At 38.3% G+C, this 27,540-nt stretch overlaps 1 protein-coding gene across 1 annotated transcript in view; it reads right to left on the minus strand.

Moving 5' to 3' along the window:
• RYR3 (ryanodine receptor 3) overlaps positions 1 to 27,540 on the minus strand; it is a 249,476-nt gene that overhangs the window by 170,769 nt on the left and 51,167 nt on the right. The window contains exons 14-25 of the mRNA XM_032213643.1: positions 26,026 to 26,161; positions 24,623 to 24,718; positions 23,576 to 23,694; positions 20,519 to 20,652; positions 19,283 to 19,524; positions 18,236 to 18,428; positions 10,956 to 11,172; positions 10,670 to 10,774; positions 8,606 to 8,709; positions 7,030 to 7,113; positions 6,250 to 6,409; positions 32 to 179 (exon numbers count right to left, since the gene is read on the minus strand). Coding sequence (XP_032069534.1) covers positions 32 to 179; positions 6,250 to 6,409; positions 7,030 to 7,113; positions 8,606 to 8,709; positions 10,670 to 10,774; positions 10,956 to 11,172; positions 18,236 to 18,428; positions 19,283 to 19,524; positions 20,519 to 20,652; positions 23,576 to 23,694; positions 24,623 to 24,718; positions 26,026 to 26,161 — 1,738 coding nt within the window. The remainder of the gene's footprint in view (positions 1 to 31; positions 180 to 6,249; positions 6,410 to 7,029; positions 7,114 to 8,605; positions 8,710 to 10,669; positions 10,775 to 10,955; positions 11,173 to 18,235; positions 18,429 to 19,282; positions 19,525 to 20,518; positions 20,653 to 23,575; positions 23,695 to 24,622; positions 24,719 to 26,025; positions 26,162 to 27,540) is intronic.

A 27,540-nucleotide genomic window follows, 5' to 3' on the forward strand; every position in this document is an offset into this window, starting at 1 on the left:
AATGCTAATAACAAAATATTCATTAACATACCTATTTCCTGGTCTGGGGGCTCAATATTATATCCATATCCAGCAAAGGTCCGAACAGCTTCACGTAGACTATCCCTGTTTGATTTTTTAGTGCGTTCATCCAATAACACATAAGGAACCAGCCGAGGATTCCGTTTGTTTTTAAGATCCTAAAAAGAATAGGTGCAACAATATAGCTCTTTACAGCCCTCTCTAAGTGGTTTACAAAGTCGGCATATTGCCCCCAACAATTTGGGTCCTCGTTTTATCCACCTTGGAAGGATGAAAGGTTGGGTCAACCTTGAGCCTGGTGAGATTTGAACTGCCAATTTGCAGGCAGCCAGCAGTCGGCAGAACTGCAGTATTGAAATCTAACCACTGCGCCACCACGGCTCAATATAGTGTTCAAGTTATACAGAGCAATTTAGAACAGTACATTTTAATACTTAAATTTCTATTTTCTAGGAGCATTATTAAGGGAAAAGATATTCGGATTTTGAACAAAACTGTCTTTCACTTTTCTTCTCCAAATGATTGCCGAGACATGCTCCAAAAAATGTCTTAAACCCTAGAACAGGTTGCACCCCTATATTGGAGTCCATTCCATGCACCAGTGTGAAGTTTTTCACACTGTGAAAAGTTTTTTCTTCTATATACTGTATCTGTTGTTTTTCTTTCTCGTAATCTACCCAGAGTCATTTAAGAACTGGGCTGCATTAAATAAATAAATATAATTTGTGCTCCAAAACACAGAAAGACTAAATTTGAAAAAAAATTATATAGACCATACAGTGGTGGGTTTCTGCCGGTTCGCACCGGCTCGGGAGGGAAGGCCTTCCAAGCCTTGCCTTGCAAAAGCCGCGAGCTGGCGTATGCCGCGTGACCAAAAGGTGCTGGTCGGCGCTGACGCTGGCATTCACACATGGCCGAAAGCGGGTGGGTGGTGGCGGCGGTGGGCTAGCTTTCGCGAGGGAAGGCCTTCAGGCCTTGCTTTGCGAAAGCTGTGAGCTGCTGTAAGCCACGCAGACGAAGGTTTGAAGGTTTGAAGGTTTATTAACATTTATAGGCCGCCCTTTTCCCTGAGGGGACTCAGGGCGGCTTACATAAAATCAGGGGAGGGAAATACAAACAATAACGTAGACAAGCATAGAGTAAAATAATGAGCAACATTCATTCATCATTCGGGAGGGGCGATTATCTTTGTCCCCAGGCCTGACGGGCTAGCCAGGTCTTAAGGGCTATGCGGAAGGCCTGGACGGTGGTGAGAGTACGAATCTCCATGGGGAGCTCGTTTCAAAGGGTCGGAGCAACTACTGAAAAGGCTCTCCTCTTTGTAGTTGCCAGCTGGCACTGGCTGGCAGATGGAATTCGGAGGAGGCCCAATCTGTGAGATCTAATTGGTCGCAGGGAGGTAATTGGCAGAAGGCGGTCTCTCAAGTACTCAGATCCACTACCATGGAGGGCTTTATGGGTGACTAGCAGCACCTTGAAGCGTACCCGGAGATCGACAGGTAGCCAGCGCAGCTCACGGAGGATAGGTGTTATGTGGGTGAACTGAGGTGCACCCACGATCACTCGCGCGGCCGCGTTCTGGACTAGCTGAAGTCGCAGGATGCTCTTCAAGGGCAGCCCCATGTAGAGCACACTGCAGTATTCCAGCCTAGAGGTCACAAGGGCCCAAGTGACTGTTGTGAGAGCCTCCCGATTCAGGTAGGGTCGCAACTGGCGCACCAGGCGAACCTGGGCAAATGCCCCCCTGGTCACAGCCGTCAGATGGTGGTCAAAGGATAGCTGTGGGTCCAGGAGGACTCCCAAGTTGTGAACCCTCTCTGAGGGGTGTAGAATTTGACCCCCCAGCTTGAGTGATGGAGTACTGGTCGAATTGTTGGGAGGAAAACACAACAGCCACTCGGTCTTTTCCGGGTTGAGTACAAGCTTGTTAGCCCTCATCCAGTCCATAACGGCCTCAAGGCCTCGGTTCATCACGTACACCGCTTCATTGAGTTGGCACGGGGCGGACAGATACAACTGGGTATCGTCCGCATATTGATGGTATCTTATCCCGCGCCTGCGAATGATCTCTCCCAGCGGTTTCATGTAGATGTTGAATAGTAGGGGGGATAAGACCGAACCCTGAGGCACCCCATATGTTAGGGGCCTAGGGGTCGATCTCTGCCCCCCCACTAACACCGACTGCGACCTGTCCGAGAGGTAGGAGGAGAACCACCGCAACACGGTGCCTCCCACTCCCACCTCCCGCAGTCGTCGCAGAAGGATACCATGGTCGATGGTATCGAAAGCCGCTGAGAGGTCAAGGAGAACCAGGATGGAGGGGTGTCCTCCATCTCTGGCTCTCCAAAGATCATCGGTCAATGCGACCAAAGCGGTTTCTGTGCTGTAACCAGGTCTGAAGCCTGACTGGAAGGGGTCAAGATAACTTGCTTCCTCCAAGGACCGCTGGAGCTGGAAGGCCACCACCTTCTCAACAACCTTCCCAAGAAAGGGAAGGTTGGAGACTGGATGATAGTTATTAAGAACAGCTGGATCCAAGGATGGCTTCTTCAGGAGGGGTCTCACCACCACCGCTTTTACGAAAGTGGGTGGGTGGCAGCAGCAGCAGTGGCATACCAGCTTTCATGAGCTGGCATATGCCGCATGGCCGAAAGGCACTGGTCGGTGATGGCGCCGGTGGCGGCTTTCACATGTGGCCTAAAGCAGGTGGGCAGCAGCGACGGCACACTAGCTCTCGTGAGGGAAGGCCTTCAGGCCTTGCCTTGCCTTGCGAAAGCTGCGCGCTGGCATATGCCACATGGCCGAAAGCGGGTGGGTGGCATCGGTGGTGGCAGCAGGCTAGCTTTCACGAGGGAAGGCCTTCAGGTCTTGCCTCGCGAAAGCTGTGAGCTGACGTACGCCACGTGGCCAAAAGTGGGTAGGTGGTGGCAGACTAGCTTCCCTGCGAGCTGGCATATGCCGCGTGGCTTAAAGCGGTTGGGTAGCGGTAGGCTAGCTTTTGCAGCTTTCGCAAAGCAGGCCAAAAACAGGCCGAAAGTGGGTGGGTGGTGACGGTGGGCTAGCTTTCACGAAGGAAGGCCTTCAGGCCTTCCCTTGTGAAGGCCGCGAGTTGGCATACGCTACACAGCCAAAAGAGGGAGGGCGGCAGCAGTGGCAGCAGGCTAGCTTTCGCGGGGGAAGGCCTTCAGGCCTTCCTTTGCGAAAGCTGCGAGTTGGCATATGCCACGCACCCGAAAGCCCCCCGCTATCCTCTCCAGCCTTGCCTGGCTGGCTAAGCCTACCAGGCGGCATGCCTAGTTAACTGACAACTGGGCCTCCAGTCCAGTAAATTTTACCTGTCCTGCTGCCTTGTTGCCTGCTTGCTCCCTGCTGCACCCATCGCATTGGAGAGCTGCTGATTCTGCCTGCTGGTAAGTGACTCATTTTTTTCTTTTATTCTTTTAATGTTTTTTAAAAGAATATTTTATTTATTGTACATAGAATTTTTTTAAATTGTTTTATTTAAAAATATTGAGTATAGAATATTTTAAAATGGTTTACTTCATTTATTGAGCATGGATTCTTTTTTAAAATTGTCTTAGACTATTTAAAAAAAGATTCTATCCAAAATAAATTAAAATAAACCATTTTTAAAAATTCTATTCTCAATACTTTAAAATGTATTGTGTATAGAATTTTTTAAAATCGTTTTACTTAAACGTATTGAGTATAGAATGTTTTAAAATGGTTTACTTTAATTTATTGTGTGTAGAATATCTTGAAATGGTTACAGTATAAATTATTGCTGGTAGAATACCTTGATACAGTATAAATTATTGTGTGCGGAATACATAACAATGGTTTTTAAGGATTTTTTATTTATAGCATATCTTTTTTTAAATTATTTTTAGGGAGTAAGTATTGAACCTAATGCATATATTCCTGTTTTTTGGAACTGAGAACTAAATTGCTTTGGGAATTTACTTTTTTTTTTTTTTTTACTTTTGCCTTTATTTGTATGCCGCCCTTTTCCCTAGGGAGACTCAGGGCGGCTCACAATTCAAAAGGGAGGGGGAAACAACAAACAATAAACAATACAGCATATTAAAAAAGAAAAACGCAACAATCACACAATTCGAGTGGGGCTATAATCTTAACCCCAGGCCAGCCGGGACAGCCAGATCTTTACAGCAGCACGGAAGGATTGGAGGGTGGTGAGGGTCCGAATCTCCACGGGGAGTTCGTTCCAAAGGGACGGAGCAGCCACCGAGAAGGCCCTCCTCCGGGTAGTTGCCAGTTTGCACTGGCTAGAAGATGGAATTCGGAGGAGGCCTAATCGATGCGATCTAATCGGTCTGGTGGAGGTAATTGGCAGTAGGCGGTCTCTCAAGTACCCAGGCCCACTACCATGAAGGGCTTTATAGGTGATAAGTAGCACCTTGAAGCGCACCCGGAGATCAACAGGTAGCCAGCGCAGCTCGCGGAGGATAGGTGTTACGTGGGTGAACCGAGGTGCACCCACTATCGCTCGCGCGGCCGCATTCTGGACTAGATGGAGTCGCCGAATGCTCTTCAAGGGCAGCCCCATGTAGAGCACATTGCAGTATTCCAGCCTAGAGGTCACAAGGGCACGAGTGACTGTTGTGAGGGCCTCCCGGTTCAGGTAGGGACGCAACTGGTGTACCAGGCGAACCTGGGCAAATGCCCCCCTGGTCACAGCTGACAAATGATGTTCGAAGGTCAGCTGTGGGTCCAGGAGGACTCCCAAGTTGCGAACCCTGTCTGAGGGGCGTATATTTTGATCCCCCAGCCTGAGAGATGGAGTACTTGGCCAATTCTTGGGAGGGAAACACAGCAGCCACTCGGTCTTTTCTGGATTGAGCACAAGCTTGTTGACCCCCATCCAGCCTTTAACAGCATCCAGCCCCTGGCTCATCACATCCATTGCTTCGTTGAGTTGGCACGGGGCGGACAGATACAATTGAGTATCATCCGCATATTGATGGTACTTTATCCCGTGCCGTCGAATGATCTCACCCAGCGGTTTCATGTAGATATTGAAAAGAAGGGGGGACAGGACCGAACCCTGAGGCACCCCACACGTTAGGGGCCTAGGGGTCGATCTCTGCTCCCCAACTAACACCGACTGCGACCTGTCCGAGAGGTAAGAGGAGAACCACTGTAAAACAGCGCCTCCCACCCCCACCTCCCGCAGTCGTCGCAGAAGGATACCATGGTCGATGGTATCGAAAGCCGCCGAGAGGTCAAGGAGCACTAGGATGGAGGCGTGGCCTCCATCCCTGGCTCTCCAGAGATCATCGGTCAACGCGACCAAAGCGGTTTCTGTGCTGCAGCCAGGTCTGAAGCCAGACTGGAACGGATCGAGATAGTTGGCTTCCTCCAAGGACCGCTGGAGCTGAAAGGCCACCACCTTCTCAACAACCTTCCCCACAAAGGGGAGGTTGGAGACTGGACGATAGTTATTTAAAACAGCTGGATCCAAGGATGGTTTCTTCAGGAGGGGTCTCACCACCGCCGTCTTTAAAGCGGGGGGAAAAATCCCCTCCCGAAGGGAGGCGGTAATAACCGCCTGGATCCAGCCTCGTGTCACCTCCCTGCTGTCATTTACCTATGACATTCATTCTTGAACTAACTTCTTGGATGAAAGACTATATCTTTCCTGGTTGTTTATATCTTTCCTGTTTCTCATCCTTCCTGAAAAGATTGTACATTGTTGGTTGAAAGCAGAGATCCCATCTGTTACCTGTTGTCCTCAGCTTACAACCACAATTGAGTCCAATATTGTTTTATTTATTTTGCAGTTAGTATTATTTATTTTTGTACTTATTTTAATCTTATTGTAGTTCATCCATTGGGGCAAAGAATTCAGGCCACTCCCACCCAGTCACATGACTGCCAAGCCACTCTCACCCGGTCACATGGCCACCAAGCCACTCCCACCTAGTCACATGGCTGGCAAGACATTCCCACCCGTCAGCCAGTCCCACAACGCAGGCCACACCCACAGAGTAGGTTCCAAATTTTTTTGAAACCCACCACTGAGGCCATCCTACTATACACAATAGCACACACAACTCCAGGTTTTTCCTATAAGTACAGTAGTTGTCAAGAATTAAGTATTAATTAAGAAATAAGCATGTTACCCAATATTATTGCTTTAGATAGATATGGTCCTTCCTTTATAATCACACACATTTTCTTTGAAATCTTTCTTAAAGTAATTTTTACCTGTTGAATACCATAGGTCCAGCCTTGTTTTATTCGTTCTTTTGCCCAAACATTGTGTGCATTCTCTGCAAGTTTATCAACTAATATTTCTTGAGAAGGTAACAATTTAACTTCAGAAAGATCAAGAGGAGCTGGCTTGTACCCATTTGTCATCATGTAACTGTAAACAAGAAAAAAGATGGACCTACATTTTAATTAATCAAAGAGCTGTTCAGGATATTCTGTGTACATCTATAATTTAGTAAATGTTTAGTCTACTTTAATTATTAATAGGAATTTTAAATCCAAATCAATCTTTTCTATCTCCTTTCATACTAAATTCATATGAACCATATAATTCCTAAGGGAAGGAGACACTTTTGGTGTATAGTTACCATAGATCAATAATGATGCATCCCTCATATTCTTCCAAATATGGACAAACAACTCTTCAGAAAACGAGGTTATGAATCCCTATTGCAAGTAAATAAAGAAGTCCAATGTATATGGTGGGGTTGTGATTCCGATTACTAATTTTTAGATTTTGAACACCTTTTATGGTTAAATAAACTCTTTAGCTTAGCAATTTTAACTGCCATGCATCAGCTGCAGACTTGAACTATTAAACAGCATTAACAATATGTCCTACTGCCTATTCTTATCGACAACATGCAGCACCACAAAATGTTTGCTTGAACCCAGAAACATATAGTTAGTTACTCATTGCTCTATGTTTATTACTTTACATGAAAACCTTCACATAAAACAACTTGTGACAATCATTGTTATAAATGAACTTACTTTTTAGGAAGCTTGATTTTCTTAAGATCTTCTTCTGCACCTGGATTTACATGAACAACATGGCATCCAAGGGCCAAAAGGGTTCTATAAAAATAGAATCAATTTTAAAATGTAAATATAGGCATGCATTCTAAACATGCATCAGGAAATTGCATCCTACTTATTGGAATAAGGGCAAACATTGTTGCAAGGGAGCATTTAGATCAGAAATTTTAGTTTGCATGCAATACAGTGGTGGGTTCTGGATCCAGTTCCAACCAGTACAGTTGCAACAGGCCCGGTGGTGTCCATATGGACGCGCGCAGCGTGCGTATGTGTCTTAGCACCTCCGCAAACTCCGTGATGCTCTAGCTGCTCAGCGGAGCATCATGCAGGTGCTGTATGCGCCATGCGCATTCACGGAAGCTCCGAAGGCTTAAAAGACCGGTAAGGAGCTCAGGCAGGTGGGCGGGCCCTCCGGAGCACCGTACCGGAACACTATCTGGTGCTCCGGGCAGGCTCCAGTACGCCCGTACCAATGTGTACCGCTTGTAACCCACCACTGATGCAATAGTATTAACATGTTTGGGATGCCAAAAACCTTTCCATACAGTTAGCAAAGTATGCTGCACGTAGTATGAATACAGCTAAGGCTAGTAATTTATCCTGTGCCTTCTCTACCTTATTAAAAAGAATTATGACAAAACTCTTTTCAATCAAGTTATAATGGATAGTAGAGGTCAATATTATTGTTGATGACCACAGAATATGGAAGATTATAATTTTGAATATGAGGAGTACATGTTTAAGATCATGAAATTATAATGGGAATAAAAGAAGAGATAGATATGCTATCTCTCTGGAAAACTAGCAGGAAGAAGAATGTAATATATCTGAAGGAAAATGACATGATTTTTGGAGTTGATGAATACTTGCATGGAAGTGAATAGGCAGGTTTAAGATCAGAAAAGGTAAAAAACTAAGAAAAATGAAATTTACCATTTCAAAAATTAAGAAAAAAATCAATTGTTCTCTTGAATAATGCTAATGGGGAATAAATGTATTGAATATTTGTTAGGGTTCCTTCAAGTTGGGATCAATTTGATGGACATTCCATAGTAATTTCATGGACACGTCCATGCTGTGCTCTGAAAACAGTACCAGAGAAGTTCACCACAGTACTTTTCCAGGATACTTTCATCTTTCCTGCCTAGCCTACAGCCCTTGGTAGTCTCTTGTATAAAAAATGAATAATTGAGTCCCTGCCATATCAAATAAATCTTCCTCCACTATTACCTTGTACACAGGTGCCCTTCTGGTCCATTTCTTAAGTGCAATTTCCAGACCCTTTCTGATAAATTCAGATCAGCTGACATCAGAAAGATGAATTTGTCAGGACTAACAAATTGTTATCAATGGCTAAGTCTGGAGCCAGCCCATAAGAAGTAACTAAACAGTATGCTTTCTTATGGAATTAAATCTTACAAAATAAAATCCTGTTGCTTCTTGAAAAAGCACTTTGGGACAACCATGACCTGGATGACTGAGAATATCCATAGATCTTAAAGAATAGTTTTCCTTCTGTTTTGTGACTCACTTTAGAGTTTCTGTTGACATTTGCAGATTATAGTTCTTCTCTGTTTCAGGCAATTTTGAAAATTCCACCAGACATGGATGCTGCCTTTTATTATCATCTCGTATCTACAACATATGAAAGAGACTGTAAGTAACCTTAGAGCAACTTCTGCTAAAAAAAAAAATAGACCCTTTTTTCTGCAAATAAGCCATAGTCATTCATCAGAATTTTAAGGCAGAACAGCTTTCTTCAATCAGGTGTCTCTAAAACAGGATTATTATCCCATCATGTAGCATGGCCACTGGAAAACTCATCTAGATATTTATTCTACAAGCTATGGATAAATGTCCCATGTGTTGGAGTCAATTGTGGGATTGTGACCTACATTGCCCAGCTGTTGTTCAAAAAGTGATGTGTAGTTGGATATACTAGGTTAAATTTTACCTGCCGCATGAAATTATAGTTGAGCATTCTTACCATAGAAATTTTATGACTTATTGTATAGTCTAGATATAATTGATGTTTTGTAGAACTAAACCTTGATTCCTCATAATATTTTGCATTTCTTTTGACTTATAAAAACTTATAAAGCAACTTTAAAGCAATTGGCTAAGTATGAACCTTGGAAATCCTGGGAAGGAGCAGCAATAAAATGGACACTTCAAAGGAGAAGATATTTATTTATTATTTATTTACTTACTTACTTAGCTATTTATTTATTTATTTCTGTTTAGCTCTGGGCAGATGACATTGGCTCAGCAATAACTAGGCACAACTGGCTATAAGGGATGGTGATTTGTTAAAGATGGATATAGTCACTCCAAACCCTATTTGGAGTGACGAAAATGAGAGAGGTGGGATTGAAAATTGAAAAACAATATTAGCATGCATTAGGAAAAGATCATGGAGAAAAATTTTCTGTGTGTTCATTAGGAGTTGAAAATGACTTGATGGCACTTAATCAAATCAGGAAAAGAAGGCCACAACAACAACAAGACCAAAATTTTGCCCAATTCATGGAAGGAGAAGAATTTGTGTGACCTCGGCAAAAGTTTTGGTTCTGAAATTTCTTATCAGGCATCTAGATTGCCAAGTAAACCTCTATTTATGGCTGTAACAATCCATAAACCATAAACTGAACTTATTTATTATCCTGTCATTGTGGGTATTTTTCCTCCCCGAATGTTTCAGCTATTAAAGCTCCAACTTTTTGTTTTGTAAAATATTCCTCAGGACTGCCAATAAGTAAACGTGAGACTGCAAATCAGTAAATGTCATCTTGGAATGGAGATTATAGGTTTGCTTTAACTAAAAGCGCGCAGCAGGGAAAATAAAAATGGTGTGAATTTTCTCTGCCTCCAGAGAAGACACAATATGCTTTTACTTTGAGCTAAGCTCATGGAGAATGCATCAATTCAGTTTTCATGTCGGTCTTATGCCATTCGCCTGATGTTTTCATTTTCCAAAACCTAGTCAATAATTCTGGAATTATTGTCTCCCATGTAGGACTATTGTCCCTACTGAATATAACTCCGGGATTGGGCGGCCTATAAATCTACTAAATAAATAAAATAAATAACTCATGTGGTTCCAGAGCGACCTCCCAAAAACTCTATGCATACTTTGAAAACTGCACTTATGGCCTATCTGGAAGTTACAGACTTTTGTTATGGTCTAACAATAAATTATGGTCTCATACTTCAAAGATTATTGGTATTACTATGTGATGAAGTAAAATATCTGCATGACCATAATTTTCCTTTAGTTATTTACTACTACTTATTCTCCAGATCTGGTGAAGGAGGCTCTAGAGCTGAGTACAAAGAAATCAGAATTGTCCTGTTTCAGAGAAAATCTATTATTTTTATTTTCTCTAAGCTGAATTCCTTTTTATATAACACCTTAGTTTTGTATTTGGGAAAGGAAGAAGAATAAAGTTTTTCACCCATGACAAAATTCTGTTTTCAATTTTGTAATTAGAAAGCAACCTTCACTATTATTGTGTCCAGAGTATATCTGTTTTCTGTAATTGAATAAAGCTATGCAATGGGTGATTTTCTCATAAAGAATTCTTCATAATTATACCTTGCCATAGGTCCAACCAAGTTCTATTTTATTCATTCCCCAGAGTTCATGAATATTTTCAGCCAGCTTGTCTCTAATCTTTTCAAGATGAAAAGGCAAAACAATCTATGAAGAAAATATGTAAATTTTTATCAAGATAAAATTTTGCAGCAATATCCTCCATATTTTCCAATGAATGATCACACAACATAATAAAATCTAAATGTGGTTTATTACTAAATAAAAATATCCTGATAAATAAAATGTTAGGTCATTATATGTGTCATTATATTTTACTTAAACTTACCTGATGGGTATCAATTGGACAAGGAATAAAATTAGCCTGGGAAGGAAACTGAGTAGTACCAAGCAAATCTCTAACGCCTTCAGAATCTCTCTTATATTCTTTTACTGGTTCCAATTTCATTTTTTCTTTTGGGAGCAAAGCTTCATAGCAAGGGGCATAGCTGGTAGGAGGTAAAAACTTGAACTCTCCATGACGGCCACCCATTAAGAAACGCACTCTAAAGAAATGGAAATACAAAAAAAAGGGTAATAATATTTAAGGGAGGGTATTTTTAAAAAAATGGTCATCATAGGCCATGAATCCAGTAATTCAATATAAAAATTGCCTCTCAAAAACTCATTTGCAAGTCATTTAATTATAGAAAATAAGTGAAAAGGTACACTTTATTATTTTATATTTATTTTTTTAAATTTCCTTTACTTAGAACAGTTTACACCCTGCAACAACATTTTAACATCTGGAAAATGTTGTCAATGCACAGATTTTCTAAGTTTTTTAAAAAAATAATTTTCTAAGTTGTTATTATTGTGGTTAGCCAGAAATTTATACTGGACTGATAACCTGGCATTGTCCGGGTATTTATTTATAGAGGGTAAATGTCCAGACCAAACATAATTTCTAATGTTGGACTTTCACCCTTACCAGAGGGAGCTCCCTTGTGGAGTACTGTTACCATGGAAACTCCACTGCACTGTACAGTAAAAGCCGTTTTAAGGTACAACAGGCTAAAGCCGTTTTAAGGTACAACAGGCTATTGAGCCAAGGTGGCGCAGTGGTTAAATGCAGCACTGCAGGCTACTGCTAGATCAGCAGGTCAGCGGTTCAAATCTCACCGGCTCAGGGTTGACTCAGCCTTCCATCCTTCCGAGGTGGGTAAAATGAGGACCCAGATTGTTGGGGGCAATATGCTGACTCTCTGTAAACCGCTTAGAGAGGCCTGAAAGGCCTATGAAGCGGTATATAAGTCTACTGCTATTGCTATTGCTATCTTAACAGAAGACACACCCCGAAGAGTGTTAGGGTTGTCTTACCCCCACATTATTTGTTTCCAGAGTAAGTCATCTGTGTACCAAGTTCAGTTGAAATTGCTTGAGACGTTCCAGAGTTTTATATATATATATATATATATATATATATATATATATATATATATGTATATGTATATGTATATGTATATGTATATGTATATGTATATGTATATGTATATGTATATGTATATGTATATGTATATGTATATGTATATGATGTATATGTATATGTATATGTATATGTATATGTATATGTATATGTATATGTATATGTATATGTATATGTATATGTATATATGTTATATTTATGCTGATAAATAAATAAAGGGAGACTAGTATAGATCTATTTCAAGCTATTTAGCTCTCATCAGCTAGCCATACCCAAGTTTTTGGGAATCGAAATATAACAAATGTAACAAAAAAGGCAACAGTAAAAAATATTGGGTTTCTGTCTGGATGGTCTCTTGTGACGAGCCTAATGACAGAGAGTGGAAGTGTGACCTTCCTCCCATACTTGGGCATACCAGGGGTTGTGACTTTAAGTATGTATGTATGTATGTATGTATGTATGTATGTATGTATGTATATGTATGTATATATATATAACATGTCTGGACGGTCTCTTATGACGAGCCGATGGACAGAGAATGGAAGCAGTGAACTTCCTCCCATATTTGGACATACCAGGGGTTGTGACTTTAAATACACACACACACACACACACACACACGCAGAGAGAGAGAGAGAGAGAGAGAGAGAGAGAGAGAGAGAGAGAGAGAGAGAGAGAGAATATGACATTTTTATCCATCTTTGAGTCTTTTCTAATGACCTGAGATTTACAGATGGTATTAAAGATATTGTTGCAGAATGTAAGCTATGTGAAGTAAAGCTATGTTTTGCAATTGATTGATGGTGATTTTGTCAATCACAATGGTGTCGAAGGGATGCTCCAGATGTTTTGAATTGCACCCAAAGTACTTATTAGCATTGGTACTGTCTTTGCTTCTTTTGCCACAATCCTTCTAGTTCATAGTTCCTTATATTTCATGGTTTTCTACAGCTGTTTCTCTTCTGGCACTACAGCCATACTTGCCTGATGCAATCTCAATCTTTTCATCATATTCTAACCTTATCCTTCCCAACACTTGGGAGAATAACTTGCTTTATTGTAACCTGAAACTCAGTTTGTGGCTAAAATAACTTGTGTACATAACTTTTTAAGTTTGCCTTCATAGCATAAGTACTGCTGTCACAATCAATATGAAGTGTGAGGGTAAGGTAAGAAGTTGTTGCTAAGATGAAGACACACAGATAATCAGGAAAAACAAAAGCTGTAAATGTTGAAGGCTTGGGTAATGTTGAAGGTTTGGGTATTTCCATGGAATCTCATCAACTTATGGTAAGTGAGAATTGACATAGGTCAAGGCAGCATTTAGAGCCTCATTGGACCAGGCAGGTTAGAAGGAGCAGACCAGGCATTTTGGGAATGCCCAGATACTAGCTTAACCAGATAGGAGTCAAGAAAAACTATTCAGGAGAATTCTATTTATTTGTATGGATTCCTGGAGGGATAGAAATGTGTGTTCCACCAAAGCAAAGTTGCTGACATTATCAGATTAGAAAATCTTCCTCTTTGGCTTTCGAATATTGTTTTCAAATGGGGGTTCATCATGAAGTCTTCATCTTATTAAGACCATGATTTTTGACTGGCCAATTGTTTTTTTTTTTTGACACACCTTCACTACATTTTCAGACATTCTCATTGTCTGTCAAGGCTGATAACCTGAATAGAGATAAGGTAGATTAGGATTTTTCTGCTTTGTATTTAAATATTCAATATGTTTCATCCATGATGAATTTAACCTAAAATATGATCTCAAGAATCATCCTCTGCATCCAAGCCCACAAAGAATTTTATTAACACACGGACCCCCTTCTCAGAATTTCATTCTACAGGTCTGCTAAAGTATACTGAGGTCTGGAACAGCTTATATGATATAATAGAACAGTGATGGCTAACCTTTTCTGGACTGAGTGCCCAAAGTGTACGTGCAAACCCACAACTGCGCGCAAGCCCAAACCCCCAAAGTACAATACCTGCACAGCCCTGTGCATGCACCCCAACCCCATGCATGTGTGTCCCGCCCCTTGCATGCACCCCCATGTATGCATGTGCATCCCCCTGCATTCCCCACACATGTGTGTGTTTCCCTTGAACACGCCCCACTCCCGTGCATGCATGACAGAGACCCAAAGACCAGCTGGCCAGCGGGAGGTCCATGCGCAGTAGAACTGAACTGGGGTGATGGCTTGCGTGGGCATCATAGAGGGTGCTGTGTGCCACCTCTGGCATGTGTGCCATAGATTCACCATGATGGTGATAGAATTAATTATTATGTTATGTGCCCCACATTCTTTGTAAAAGTAATAGTGTATATTGAACAAAAGTTAAAATATGTGGGGTATTTCTTGGATTAAAGAAAGTAAAGACTTTAGTAACACTAAAATATACAGGAGAATTAGATACTTAGAAAATTATGTTGTTGTTTCTGATACAGTAACCTTTTAAAGAATATTATTTATAATGAGATTTCTAGAAAATTAAAATATATTATGATTTCCATAATAAACTTCCTTATTATGTTATTCATTCACAATGTAAAATATGTAAAATAAGTATATATTGAAACTAATATTATCTTGCAAACTCTGAGTTCACTAGAGAAGCACAAGACTACAAAGCACAATTATGCAAATATTTATAATAGTGTTTAACAAAAGTATCTGTTTACTACCAGAAATGACACAAATGATCAGAACACTCACTTCAACACATCTTATTAGGCTTGTTTGCTAACTGCCTAAACAGATGTGAGGACATTGCTAGAGGATATTTCATGTCAAATATTTTTTTTCCTGCAACAGTATTTTTGAGTCTTAGATAGAGGAGTCCTCCAGCATCACTATTTAACACACCACCTGTTCAATTATAAAAGACAGAAGGCATTTATCTCTGAGATGTTGACTTTTCATGTCAACACATCTAGACTGTTATATTTTCTTTCAGCACGTGAGATTGATGTATCTGCTAGATTCTTTCACTTTATTTTTCAGCACACAGTGCATTTATCTACCTAAGCTTAAATGCTTTTCCAGAAACACAAAACCTATACCTTCCCGAAATCACTGTAATTTTTATGTATGGTAAACAAAATATATAGATCAAAAGAAAGCAAAATGCCACTGAAAAACCCAATTAATGGCTGAATAGCAAAGGGGGCGCCTTAAGATTCTCTGGAGATATTTTCCAAATCTTTTTAGTATTCTGCCAATCTCCAATATGGAGTCACATTTTATCTGCCATAGTTAAGCAGATATTTACAAGTTTAAGTTCTAATTTAATTAACATATAATTTCTATTAATTTCAGTCACATAATTGCAAACCTATTTGCAATTTCTGCTGAAACTGTGAAATCATACATCAAAGGCCTGTTTCTAAGTTTAAGCTATGATTGGGTTTATTTTACTCAGATTATTATTATTAGCAAAATCAATAATAAAAGATTCTATGGCATGTTGATGATAAAAACATTTATTAAGTCATATATTTTATATAATATAACATCAGATGCATCAACATATAAGCTACAGAAGCTTATACACTAATAAAGATATTAATCTTTAAGGTGTCATTTTGCTGTAGCTTGGACAAAGCAACAACTATTTCTCTGGAGAGCATAATAATATTCTTCCAGTAAAGGTTTTAGGAATGCACTCTTCATGTTGGAAGTCAATTGCTTAAAATAATTCTTTAGTGAATATTCTTACCAGAGAATATTCTTACCAGAATATTCTTCTGAAATTTCTGATTTCAGAAATAATACTGGAAATTTCAACATGGAGGTTATTTCAGACAAATTACATTTTGTTGAGAAATAAGGTAAGTATTCACTAGGTTTAGTAACACAGAAATAAACTTTCCTCAAGAATATTTCTATTACAGAAAGTCATTGGCAGTCTATATAAACATTTAACCACCCTGCAGGTAAATGGGATATTTGCTATCTAAATATATTAGGTGCCGGAATAGACATTAAATAGCTAGGTTTTAGGATTGGGCAATTATCTATATTTAAAGAGAAAAAGAAAATTGGTTTCAGGATACACATATTACAACTATTACCAAACTAAGGAAGTGTTTTATGGGATTCTGTGACTGCTGTCATGCAATCCCAGGGAAAGGACAATATCCTACCTTTTGCCAACAAATGTGATATGAACATTATCCCAAAAGTGCTTTTTCAAAAGGGAACTGGACTTTGCACACCAAATCACCTTTTCCCCTTTGGATCCAGTTTGTCCTGAGCCTTATTCCTTCTCCAAACATTTCCTTTGGAACTCAGTTTTTTTCTAAGGAGCAAAAAGTCTATTGTTTGCATTCTCTATCCAATGATGTAATAAACATGAATGGTGAGAAACGATGAGATGGAGTAAAAAAAATGTGCCTTAGACTACATGGCTACCTTTTTTAAGAAGCCGCCTAGTTTGAAAAGAATAACAATAGCACTTAGATTTATATACCACTTACAGTCTTCTCTAATCAATTTATAGAGTCAGCATATTTCCCCCCAAAATCTGGCCTCATTTTACCCACTTTGGAAGGATGGAAGGCTGAATCAACCCTGAGTCTGGAGAAACTAGAACTGTTGAACAGCTGTCAGTCAGCAGTCAGCAGAAATAGCCTGCAATACTGCATTCTAACCACTGCGCCATCACGGCTCTTAGAATGATATCTAAGAGGCATTTTCTGGGCTGAGCAGGTCACCAAAGTTTACTTTTGTTAAAGTAAACTGTCCCTAAAATTACCAAAAATGCTTGAAATTCCATTTTGTAAAACTGGCCATTGTATGTTAGTGTACAGGCCACAGGAAGCTATATTGGGATGTGTAAAGGATGGGAAATATTTTTAAAATGGAACCTCACCATTTGATGCTCTAAACTCCAGACTGGCAAGTTTCAGGAAAAAAATAGGATTGGGGAAGTTTAGCTCACCAGCTCTTATCAAAGTACAACTCTTAGCTTCCCTCACTGTTGGGTATATTAGTGGAGCTGCCATCCAGCAATATCTGGAAAACTATAGATTGTCTCATGCCACCATAAAGAATGTCTAGAAGCTGAATATAGCATGAAATCTACATATGAATTGCTGTCTGTCTGTCTGTCTGTCTGTCTGTCTGTCTGTGTGTTCCAGTGTAACTCTGGAATGCCTCAAGCAATTTCAACCAAACTTGGTACAGAGATGATTTACTTTCTGGAAACAAATACTGTGGGGGTAAGGCACCCCTAATACCCCTTGTGGGGGTGTATGTCTGTCTGTGTGTGTGTGTGTGTGTGTGTGTGTGTTCCAGCATACCTCTGGAACACCTGGGCTGCTGAAATGACTTGGTACACAGATGACTTACTCTTTGGAAACAAATACTGTAGGGTTAACACATTCCTAACATTCCTTGGTGTGTGTGTGTGTGTGTGTGTGTGTGTGTGTGTGTGTGTTCCAGCATAACTCTGGAATAAATAAATAGCATAAAGAAATACTCGGGCAATGTCAGTTATCAGCTAGTAGAAAATAAAATTTGAATGAACAATCCAATATAATTTTCAATTACTGTTATTATAGCATATTTCTGAATAATAGGGGATGTTAAAGAGAATGTTATTGTTTAAGGGAAGAATATAGGAAAGGTAAGATTAATAAATCATACAGCATACCAGTGTATCATTGTTTTTTAATCTTTGTATGTCAGAAGAGAACTTGACCTTTTGTCAAAGAAAAATAGTATTATCTTCAAGCAGTTCTCCAGTGATATATAAGAGGGAGTGAATAATTTCACATAGATCATGAAAAAAAAACCCAACAGTTCATAATGGGTCCATTTAGTATAAGATTTGGGAGAATCCAAATCAAAAATAGGCAGTGTCAAAATTATCTTTCATTCTCCATACTCTGATTTTTTTTTAAAAAAAACCCTGAATTTTCTAATAATGATTGACAACTGTAAACTGTAATGTACCTTAGAGCAGTGGTCTCCAACCTTGGCAACTTTAAGACCTGTGGCTGAGGAACTCTGGGAGTTGAAGTCCACAAGTCTTAAAGTTATCAAGGTTGGAGACCACTGCCTTAGAGTACGTTAACTCTACTAAACAATCTTCAATACAACCATTTGGGACAGATATGAAAGCAAAATCTTCCTTACTTGACACCAGCTGAGAAGCTCACCACAGGGAAAAAAAGTCCATCAGTATTAAAGTTTTCAAACATTCCTTGCACTGGTTGTCCATTAATGCGGAAAGAAATGCTGGGCGCCCCTAAATCCAAGCAACAGCTGACCACGTCATCAGATGCTAATAAATGCTGATTCACGGATGCAACAGCCCTGGATATTCGACCTAATAAGCAGAGAATCATAAGGAAAAATGATCTCAGAAATGCTGGGGAGCAACTGTGAAATTTTCGTGACTTTAAAATCATTTTTTTCCACATTAAATAAATTGTTTTTTTTGCAAGAGTGAAAAATATTTAGAAATTGGAATATTATTCCAATTTACAGACAACAACCAATTTTTTTTTACAGATCAGGATGCAATTATCTTTTAAATGGCTTTCTCCTAATTTTATAGTGCAATTCTAGGCACACAGAAACGAATACTTTAAAGAAAAACATAGAAACCATATGGTTGCAGGAGGATAATGTAGGTTATAATTAAATGCAAATTTGCATGTCATTCTTTTTAGTTATCAATGGAATTATTTTTGAATTCCATAGGCAGGCAGCATCCAGTGCAAGCTGCAAAGAAAACTCATTTTCGTCTGTCCATTATTTAATAGTCAATATTATGAATGTCCAATGTTTTGTTGGATTTAACAAAACAAGTGTTTTTGGTGTGCAATCCACAAGAACTTAAACTGGGTTTGTGCATGCTTACTGTTCATTGGTTTCTAAGCATAGCTCCTAAACAAAGCCAAACAAAATAGACATTATAGCTCCCAAATAAAACCAAACAAAATAAATAAACAAATGAATAAGGGACACAAAACAAATATAAAGTATTAATCCCCTCGCCTTTATTTCCAGTCAAGTGCAATTCAGCTTTATGAATTACACTTGAACTGTGAATATTAAGAGAGAAAAATTATTCTTTCAAAGAGGCAAGAAAAATTCCTTAAAAAGAAAAAGAAAACAATTCTACTTTGCAAATCTTCATATGATTTGTGGCAGTTCACATTTTAAACCAGTTCTTACCAGACCACAGATGAAGTCCATCAAAGCCATAGGAGTACAGGTCATCACCAACACCATTTCCTCCCCATCCTTCCCCACCTCCGGGATAAGGTGCATAGCCTGATGTTGAGGCCCATCCAACCCGCAAATGTGTAGGTTCTGCTGTCAGAAATGGTTCCACCTGATCAATGATTAGTTCAAAATACCATTTTTTATACTGGGCTGAGCCCTCAGCAATTCCAAGAAATATGTTTGGCCTTATGCTAAAAAAGAAGAGAATGAAGAGCATATCAAACACACTGCAATAAAATATATACCATGCTTTTGGGATTCAGGAAGAAAGATTTCTCTACTCTTGTCCCCACCTATGAAATATTTTCCCCTTTAAAGTAAAACCCCACTCTCTTGGCCTTTCAAAATTGGGCTCAGCCAACATCTTTGTTTTTTTAACCCGACACATTAATTCGTATAATGACATAATGCATTGAGGTATCCCTTTTCCCTGAAAATAAGACTTCCCTGGATAATAAGCCTAATTGGGCTTTTGAACGCATGCGCTAAAATATGTCCTCCCCCAAAATAAGCTCTCCCCGAAAATATTGCAACACAGCAGCAGCCACACTCGCCGTCTCCTGCACCTAAAAAATAATAAGATCTCTCTGAAAATAAGGCCAATCACTTATTTTGGGGGGCAAAAGAAAATAAGACTCTGTCTTATTTTCAGGGAAACATGGTAGTTAGCTCCCATTTTACTTCTATGCTTGATTATATTATTATATTGTTTTATGCTTTAGTTATAAACTGCCCTATCTCACTGAGAGTGAGATAGGCAATCCCTAAATTTAAAAAATAAATATAAATATTCATGTATACCTCAATATTATGCTAACCATAGTTAATATATCAATAGTAAAGTAGTCATCGAACATTGTTTTCAAACTATCTAGTATATAAGGGTAAAGTCAATATCCAAATTATCCTTCTAAATAATAATTCATGAGTATAACACTTTGCTTCTAGGACATTCAGCTGTTATGTGTTCAAGACTTTCTCCTATAACTCAATTTTACTGACAAGTCAAAGAGGGAATGCGATGCAATGCATAAATAAAATCACCTACAAAATTACAGAGCCAACAAAACAGACAAAGAACTGCTATGTATCCTCACACAGCATATAAGTTGTGACTGATTTTTCTGCTCAATTCTGTTACAGAGATGAAATATTTTAATAAACATAATTGATATATAATGATACCTTGTCACATCATTCACCAGCCGTGTTTGCAAGAGCAGATCTCTTCGAGGAAGAAGATTGTCACATATTAAGTTCTGATTAGCACGCACTGCTACACCATTACAGAGACAAAGAGAGCACAGGACATCAAGAACCTAGAAAACATAATAGATGTGAGTCTTAGAACTATATACAGCATAATACAATGCTAGTTTCAAGCAGTTTTAATTTCACTGCTAAAGAAATCTAGCTAGAAATCTAATACCATTATTATGGTCCATTGCACAGTCATTCAGATATTTGGCATTTTTTGTCTTCCTATTGCTTTTCAAGCACTTCGAACAGGCATATCTATTCTTATTATTCTTACTCTTACTGTTGTTCTAGAATGGAGTAAAAATAAAGGAATATTAATTAATGAAAATTTTAAAAAATTACAAAACTGACATACTATAGACGGTAGTTCAGATCTAAAGAATAGAATTCCAAACAAGTTGTCAGCCCTGGAAGCCATCTTTTCTGTTAAAGCTTTAGGGCTGCCACATTTAGTGCCTGGGAAAATGGGATGGGGGGGGGGATTACAGGAGTGGTGGAGGATTAGCCATAACAATATTTCTTTCTCGGAGAGTCAAGGGCATTCGGTCTGGATGGGAGTGACTGGGGGTTGTCTCCAGTTGGGAGGGTAAATTGATTGGACCATGTGATGGACTTGTGAGTGCAGGGGATGGATCTTTGACTTTCTTTTGGGTGGAGAAAACCTGGAACTTTCAGATTTGGGGTTTCCCAGATGTGCCAATATGACATCTCTAATAAAATGGAACTTTTAGGAACTTCAAGCCTGGGAGTCGTCTTTTGTTAGAGGTGTTACTTGGAACTCTGACACAAGTACAGTATTTACAATAAATTAAACTAATTAAATTAGGTAAAATTAACCAATGTAAAACATGAAATTCTGAGAAGCCTATTATCCAAGCCAGTCCAGATCCCTCTGACCTGTATCTTTTCCTCCACATCAAACATTCCTCCACACCATTAAAACTAGAAAATCATCCATAGATCACAGAGTAAGGAGCTGATTCTAAAGCTGTGAGGCTAGATCTTGAAAGGCTCTCAACCTTAAATTTACTGTCAGAGTAGTGGACACAGCCAAAATGCCAAGGATGCCAAATAATCCATTTTGTGGGGATGTACGTTCTCAACAATGAAGTAGGGATCAATACCCCCAAAACCAAAATTAAGTTTGTTTAGTGGTATCTGGCCTATACAGACTATGTGGCATATAGAGACACGAGAGAGAGAAAAAGATTACAAAAACCAGACTATAGTCATTTGAACCCAGGACAAAGAAGCAAGAGTAGGCAGGGAGGCCTTCCAATAAGGTGTTGCAGTAATCAATGCATGACACAATCAGAGCATGAATGAGAAGCTTTGCTGCATCAGGTGTCAAGAATTGAAAAACACAGCAAATATTCTACATTTGAAAATGGCAGATCTTCACAGTAGGTGCAATGAATGAGTGCAGGACAATTTATTATCCACCTGCAGGCACAAATTCCTGGCAACTGATGTGGAGGCAATCTCATAGCCCTGGAGACAGATGGAATTTGTTTTTTTTATTTTTTGCAAAACACTAAGAGCTCTGTTTTGTCTGAGCTCAAGATAATGGGCAATCATCCAAGATGACATTTTCTGTTAAAAAAAAAACCCATTGGAATTCTGTGTCACTGAATCAATCTTGGAAGATTATCAGTACATTTGGGTATGATCAGAGTAGATGTGTTATCAAAAGCCAACTCTAGTATTAAGTTACTCTAAAGCGTAAAGGGAACATGACCCAGGAGTGAACCTTGAACAATACCAACTGTAAAGGAAAATTTACAAAAACAAGAGTTTTTAAAGGAAACAGGTAAAAAGAAGGGGATAAACAATTCAATAATCAGGATGAAAGCATTTGACGGTTAAGAATATTAAATACAGCTGATTATCTAAGAGCAGCAGCATAGTCAATAGATAATAAACATCATTCAACAATTCAAAGTGGGAGGACCTAGATCAACATCCTGATTGAATGGAACCGCAAAGATTATGATAAGCAAGACAGGTCCCTAGTTAAGAAAGAACAACTTCAGGATTTTTATAGAAAGGAAACATAGAGTGGGAGCTAGAATAGATATGAGAATCAAAGGATTTGTTTTTGACCAGTGTTTCATAAACAGTTTAGTCAATAATGTAAAATAAAATGGATGGAAGGAAAAATTAACAAAAGAAGGACAAAAAGGCATCCATTGGGCAATTTGCCCAGTGAAGAGATAAGGCTTGAATATACAGTGCTTAAACTGGTGAAAGGATGAGAACTTCTATATATATGGCCAGTAGAGGCACAAAACCTTTTTAGAATTTATTTTTACATGAGATGTTTGAAATCCGTAAATCCTTCTGCTTTTTAAGCTTGCATATTGTCATAGATGCTAATGGTATCCAAGATAATCAATGCCCTAGTTATCTAAAATTTGAAAAGAAATGTGAAATGTTTTTGGCTACTTCCTGGAAAGTAGGAAATTACACATTCCAGGGGACTAAAGGATATTCTCAGGTACATATTTAGGCATACCTGTTGACTCCAAGCAGGGAAAAACAATCTTGTACTGCCTTCTAGTAGTCAACATATAAAAACATCACACAGGATATAAAAATAGACAAATTCTCCTCTTCATGGGATGGAATGAGGAGCAAGTCATGTAAAACCTCATAAAATAAGAGCACAACATAATATAACATCTACATAACTCTGTCTAGACTATATATAACATTTTAAAGACAGTTTACATAAAGCAAGCCAATTTGTTACTTATATTTCCAGTCAGAAGAAATTGCTCCTGATAATCTAATAGTAGCCAAAACAAAGGGAAAAAAACCTTCTATTTAAATTTTCACACTTGTTTTGTGGCAAAAGAGCAGGTTTTTATAACAATGTGCTTCATTACATTTTAATATAATTTACAGGTGTTATAACAATTTTGGTTTTATTTATGGAATATGTTACATAGTAAAGATGCATCTTGCATTTTTAAAGCATACCTTATGGTTGCGTCCATGCTTATCCAGCAGGGAGATGATGGATTTTATATGGCCTTCATCTATCAAATTTAAAGCTTCTGGGCTTTCAATCAAGATACAGCGCAACACTTCTAAGATACCTATTAGAATGCCAAGGACAAAGAGATTATTTTGAGTTTCAGGGGTAGAAACTATAACATATATGATAATTCGAGCACTGAAACAAATATAAATGAAAGGGGAAAATCCTTCTTTAAGCTCTTTAAAAATGCTTAATATTTAAAAATTGAAGATGCCTGAAATAGGCAGCCAGCTTCAAGAAAGCAAAATGACTTAGATGTGGATTTTTCTTTACGGTATTTTTATCTGAGGACAGATAACAAATTAAGGGACAACTGAACTGGAAAGGAAGCTATTTTTAGAAACATAAATCCCTTAGCCCTAAAGCTAAATCTAGCAGCAGACTTTCATTCATTCTTAAGAGTTTCTGTTCAGTTTGTGCCTCGGTCTAAATTACAACAATATTTTTCTCCATATATTTGCTTCAATAACTTTTTTATTATTAATTCAAGAAATGTGTTAATCTGTTCTACGAATAAGTAAAAATACCTTTTATTTCAAAAGTTGTGGAAGAATCTAAATAGCATTGCACTGTAAATACCATGTTTCCCCCCAAATAAGACAGGGTCTTATTTTATTTTGGCCCCCAAAATAAGCGCTTGGCCTTATTTTTGGGAAGGTCTTATTATTTTTGAGATGCAGGAGGCAGTGAGCATGGTCACCTCGTGGCTGCTGCTGTGTTGCAATATTTTCGCGGAGGGCTTATTATCAGGGCAGAGCTTATTTTAGCGCATGTGCTCAAAAGCCCAATTGGGCTTATTATCTGGGGAGGTCTTATTTTCAAGGAAACAGGATACCTCAATGCATTATATCATTATATGAATTAATGTGTCAGATAACTGTTCCTTGAAAACAGGATGGATAGTATGGGGAATTCTTGAATGAAAACTATAATTAGAGTTAACAGCCTTTTTTTATGTTATGGAAAAGTAGACTGGCATCTCTCACCTGAAGAAGACTCTAGTCTGTCCAATTTACTAATCAACCAATCAAGATTATTGGAAAACTGGGCACAATTGTTTCTGTTACCACAAATGAGAGCAGCTGAAAGATAGATTTGGGATGATCAGTTAACTATAGATACAATTATTTTAGAATAAAACCAAAATATAAAATATGTCTCCATCAACTTCATGTTGATATTCAGGATATATCCATTATATGCTTTTCTGTATATTCTAGATATAAAAGGAATATAGTTTACTGGTACCTTTACTAGGCATATGATTATTACTGTTCCAGTAGGCATTCAATATTTCTGACACTGGATAAACATTTGATACCATTAACCCATCATCTTCAGCTCTAAATTCATTGTTACATTGTTCTGGATTTAATCACACAAAACTATTTGTAAAAGTCATTAAAAATTCAGTGGCTTCCAATTACTGCTAGTTATAAATGTAAAACTCAATAATTCTTAATTCTATAATCAATGAATAAAGAATGAATTTCAATACATGTACATTATTTTTAAAAATGATCTAATCAAGAATTTATTTTTCTATACATTTGTACATCAGAGCATATTTATTTATATAAGAATTTATTAATCAACTGAGTTTTTAAAAAGCACGATCAAATCTACAAATAAAATAGTTTGTTTTCAAAACTGTATCTAATATTCATAAATTTCCACTGATGAAGAGTTCATACAGCTACAGAAAAGGGTAACAGTTCTTAGGTTCACCTATTAGAAGAAAAAAATATTATTCAGCAGTTTCTGCATTGCTAAAGTAGATGTCAACGAAAAATTCAGCAATCTTCAATAGGAGATGAGAGTTATCCACATTTAATACATTTGTTAATTATTACTAAACTTCAGAAAGGGAATGGTAATAACAGTTAAGAAAAATATGAAACTGAAAGCAGGGCATTTAAGAATGTGGCCTGGTATCTTTCTAATTTGTCTTCAAATTCTGTTTCTTCTCTGGAGTTATTATTATTATTATTTTTGCTGTACACACATACATTTCTGAATCATAAAAGGAAACCACATTTAGCACTGATGACATTACCTAGTTTGGTAATGAAACATCTGCAAGAAAACAACCAAGCTCAGACAGCACCAATTCAACTCTGAATATTCTCTTCTATCGAGAACCACATTTACAAATTTTAAAGTACATTATTAAACTACATTATTTTATTAACATAACCAGGACATAAATTGCAATGTATCATCTAACAACATGTTGATTTAGTTTTAGAGTTGGTTTTAATGTGTTGTTCATTATGGGGAAAATTATTCAGCTCCTCTGATTTAGATTTAATTCAAAATTTTCTCCAAAATCTTATTGAACTCTGCATGACTTACTTCAACATATATTTGTTTACACTGTATAACTCACCTAATAACTTGTAAAGAAGATTCAGAATTTCTTTCCATGCTGCGCTATTTTCTTCTCTACCAACTCCTGTAAAATGAGCGGTACTGTAGTATACATTTAATCGATCAATGCAGTTCAGAACCAATGCCAGCATCCCCTGCAAACACATAATTAGAAACACTCTTTTTATCTTCACGTATATATTCCTTTACATTTTAAACGTCTAAACAAGCAATTCAAATACAGTACTGAACTATAAAATATTAAGTATAATACATTTTCTTCCCAGAAAGAAAATGACTAGCTGTACATGTGGGAGAAGATAGATTTCAAAAATACAAAATCAACCATTGTAACTATCATTTTGCTTAAAGCAGTCATAAAGGTCTCATCTGGAGTCATAGCACTAGAGAGAGGAAAGCTTTCATTCTTCCCAAGAGCCACTTCCCCAATAGAAAATCATCCCGCTGCCTCCATTAGCAAATTGGATTGCTGCACACACCTACCTGAAACTCAGTTTGGAAATCAACTATTGGTAGAATATATGCAGTAATGAGAACATCTCTGGCAACTAGATTGTCTAATCACATTACTTCTATTTTGCACTGATTACACTGGTTGCCTTTTCAATTGCAAGTCCAATTAGGGGGCTAGTATTGACTTCCAAACCCTTTGCAAATGCTTTGCAATCCATTATCCATGTTATAACGTTCCTGTTCAAGGATTAGGATCGCATCAGAAGCTCTGCTCTTTGTTTTATCAGAAATTACTCCACCAGGGACAGGGCCTTTTCTTTTTCTTGGCTTCACACCTCCAAAATCATCTCCTTCAGAAATATTTTCTTGTTGATTCTTACATAGATAACAGACTAGGTGTTCCAGTCTTTGGAATCATTCATTTATGATATTTTTACCTATATTCTTTGGAATGATCTTATTGCTCTTGTTACTTTTACTGATACATTTGTGACTCTAAATGTATGTGTTTTTTGTTTTCTTCTGTATCATGTTATCATGCCTTATTTTTAATGTCTTTAAAAGATTAAATTTATATAATAATTTTGCTTAATGAATACTACAAACAGTAGAACACAAATATGCCCTAAAGTATATTATGACTATTATTGATAATAAAACAGCAATAAAGTGTGGGTTGTGTGAAAAGATAATTAATTATATAATTATAATAATAATGTATTAAATTTGGCCAGCTCAACGTCACCCGTGTCAGGCGCACCTGTAGTGGCCCGAGTGGTCTGCCAGCAAAAATGGACTCCCAAGCTTTGTTTTTGGCTGTGAAGGCTTCGTGCAACTTTTTGCCAGTGAAAATGGAACTGTCCATGGCCCTCCTGAGCTCAATTTTTGCTGGCAGGGGCACTGCCAGTCCATTGCTGTTTCCAGGCCAGCCCCACAGGCCAGATCTAAGCACCCTCTGGGCCAGATCTAAGCACCCTCTGGGCCAGATCCGGCCCCCAGGCCTGGTGTTTGACACCCCTGATCTAAGTTATCAATTGTCTATGACAGCTCATAAAAAAGA

Source organism: Thamnophis elegans, chromosome 1 (genome assembly GCF_009769535.1).
Source record: "Thamnophis elegans isolate rThaEle1 chromosome 1, rThaEle1.pri, whole genome shotgun sequence".
Lineage (NCBI taxonomy): Eukaryota > Metazoa > Chordata > Lepidosauria > Squamata > Colubridae > Thamnophis > Thamnophis elegans.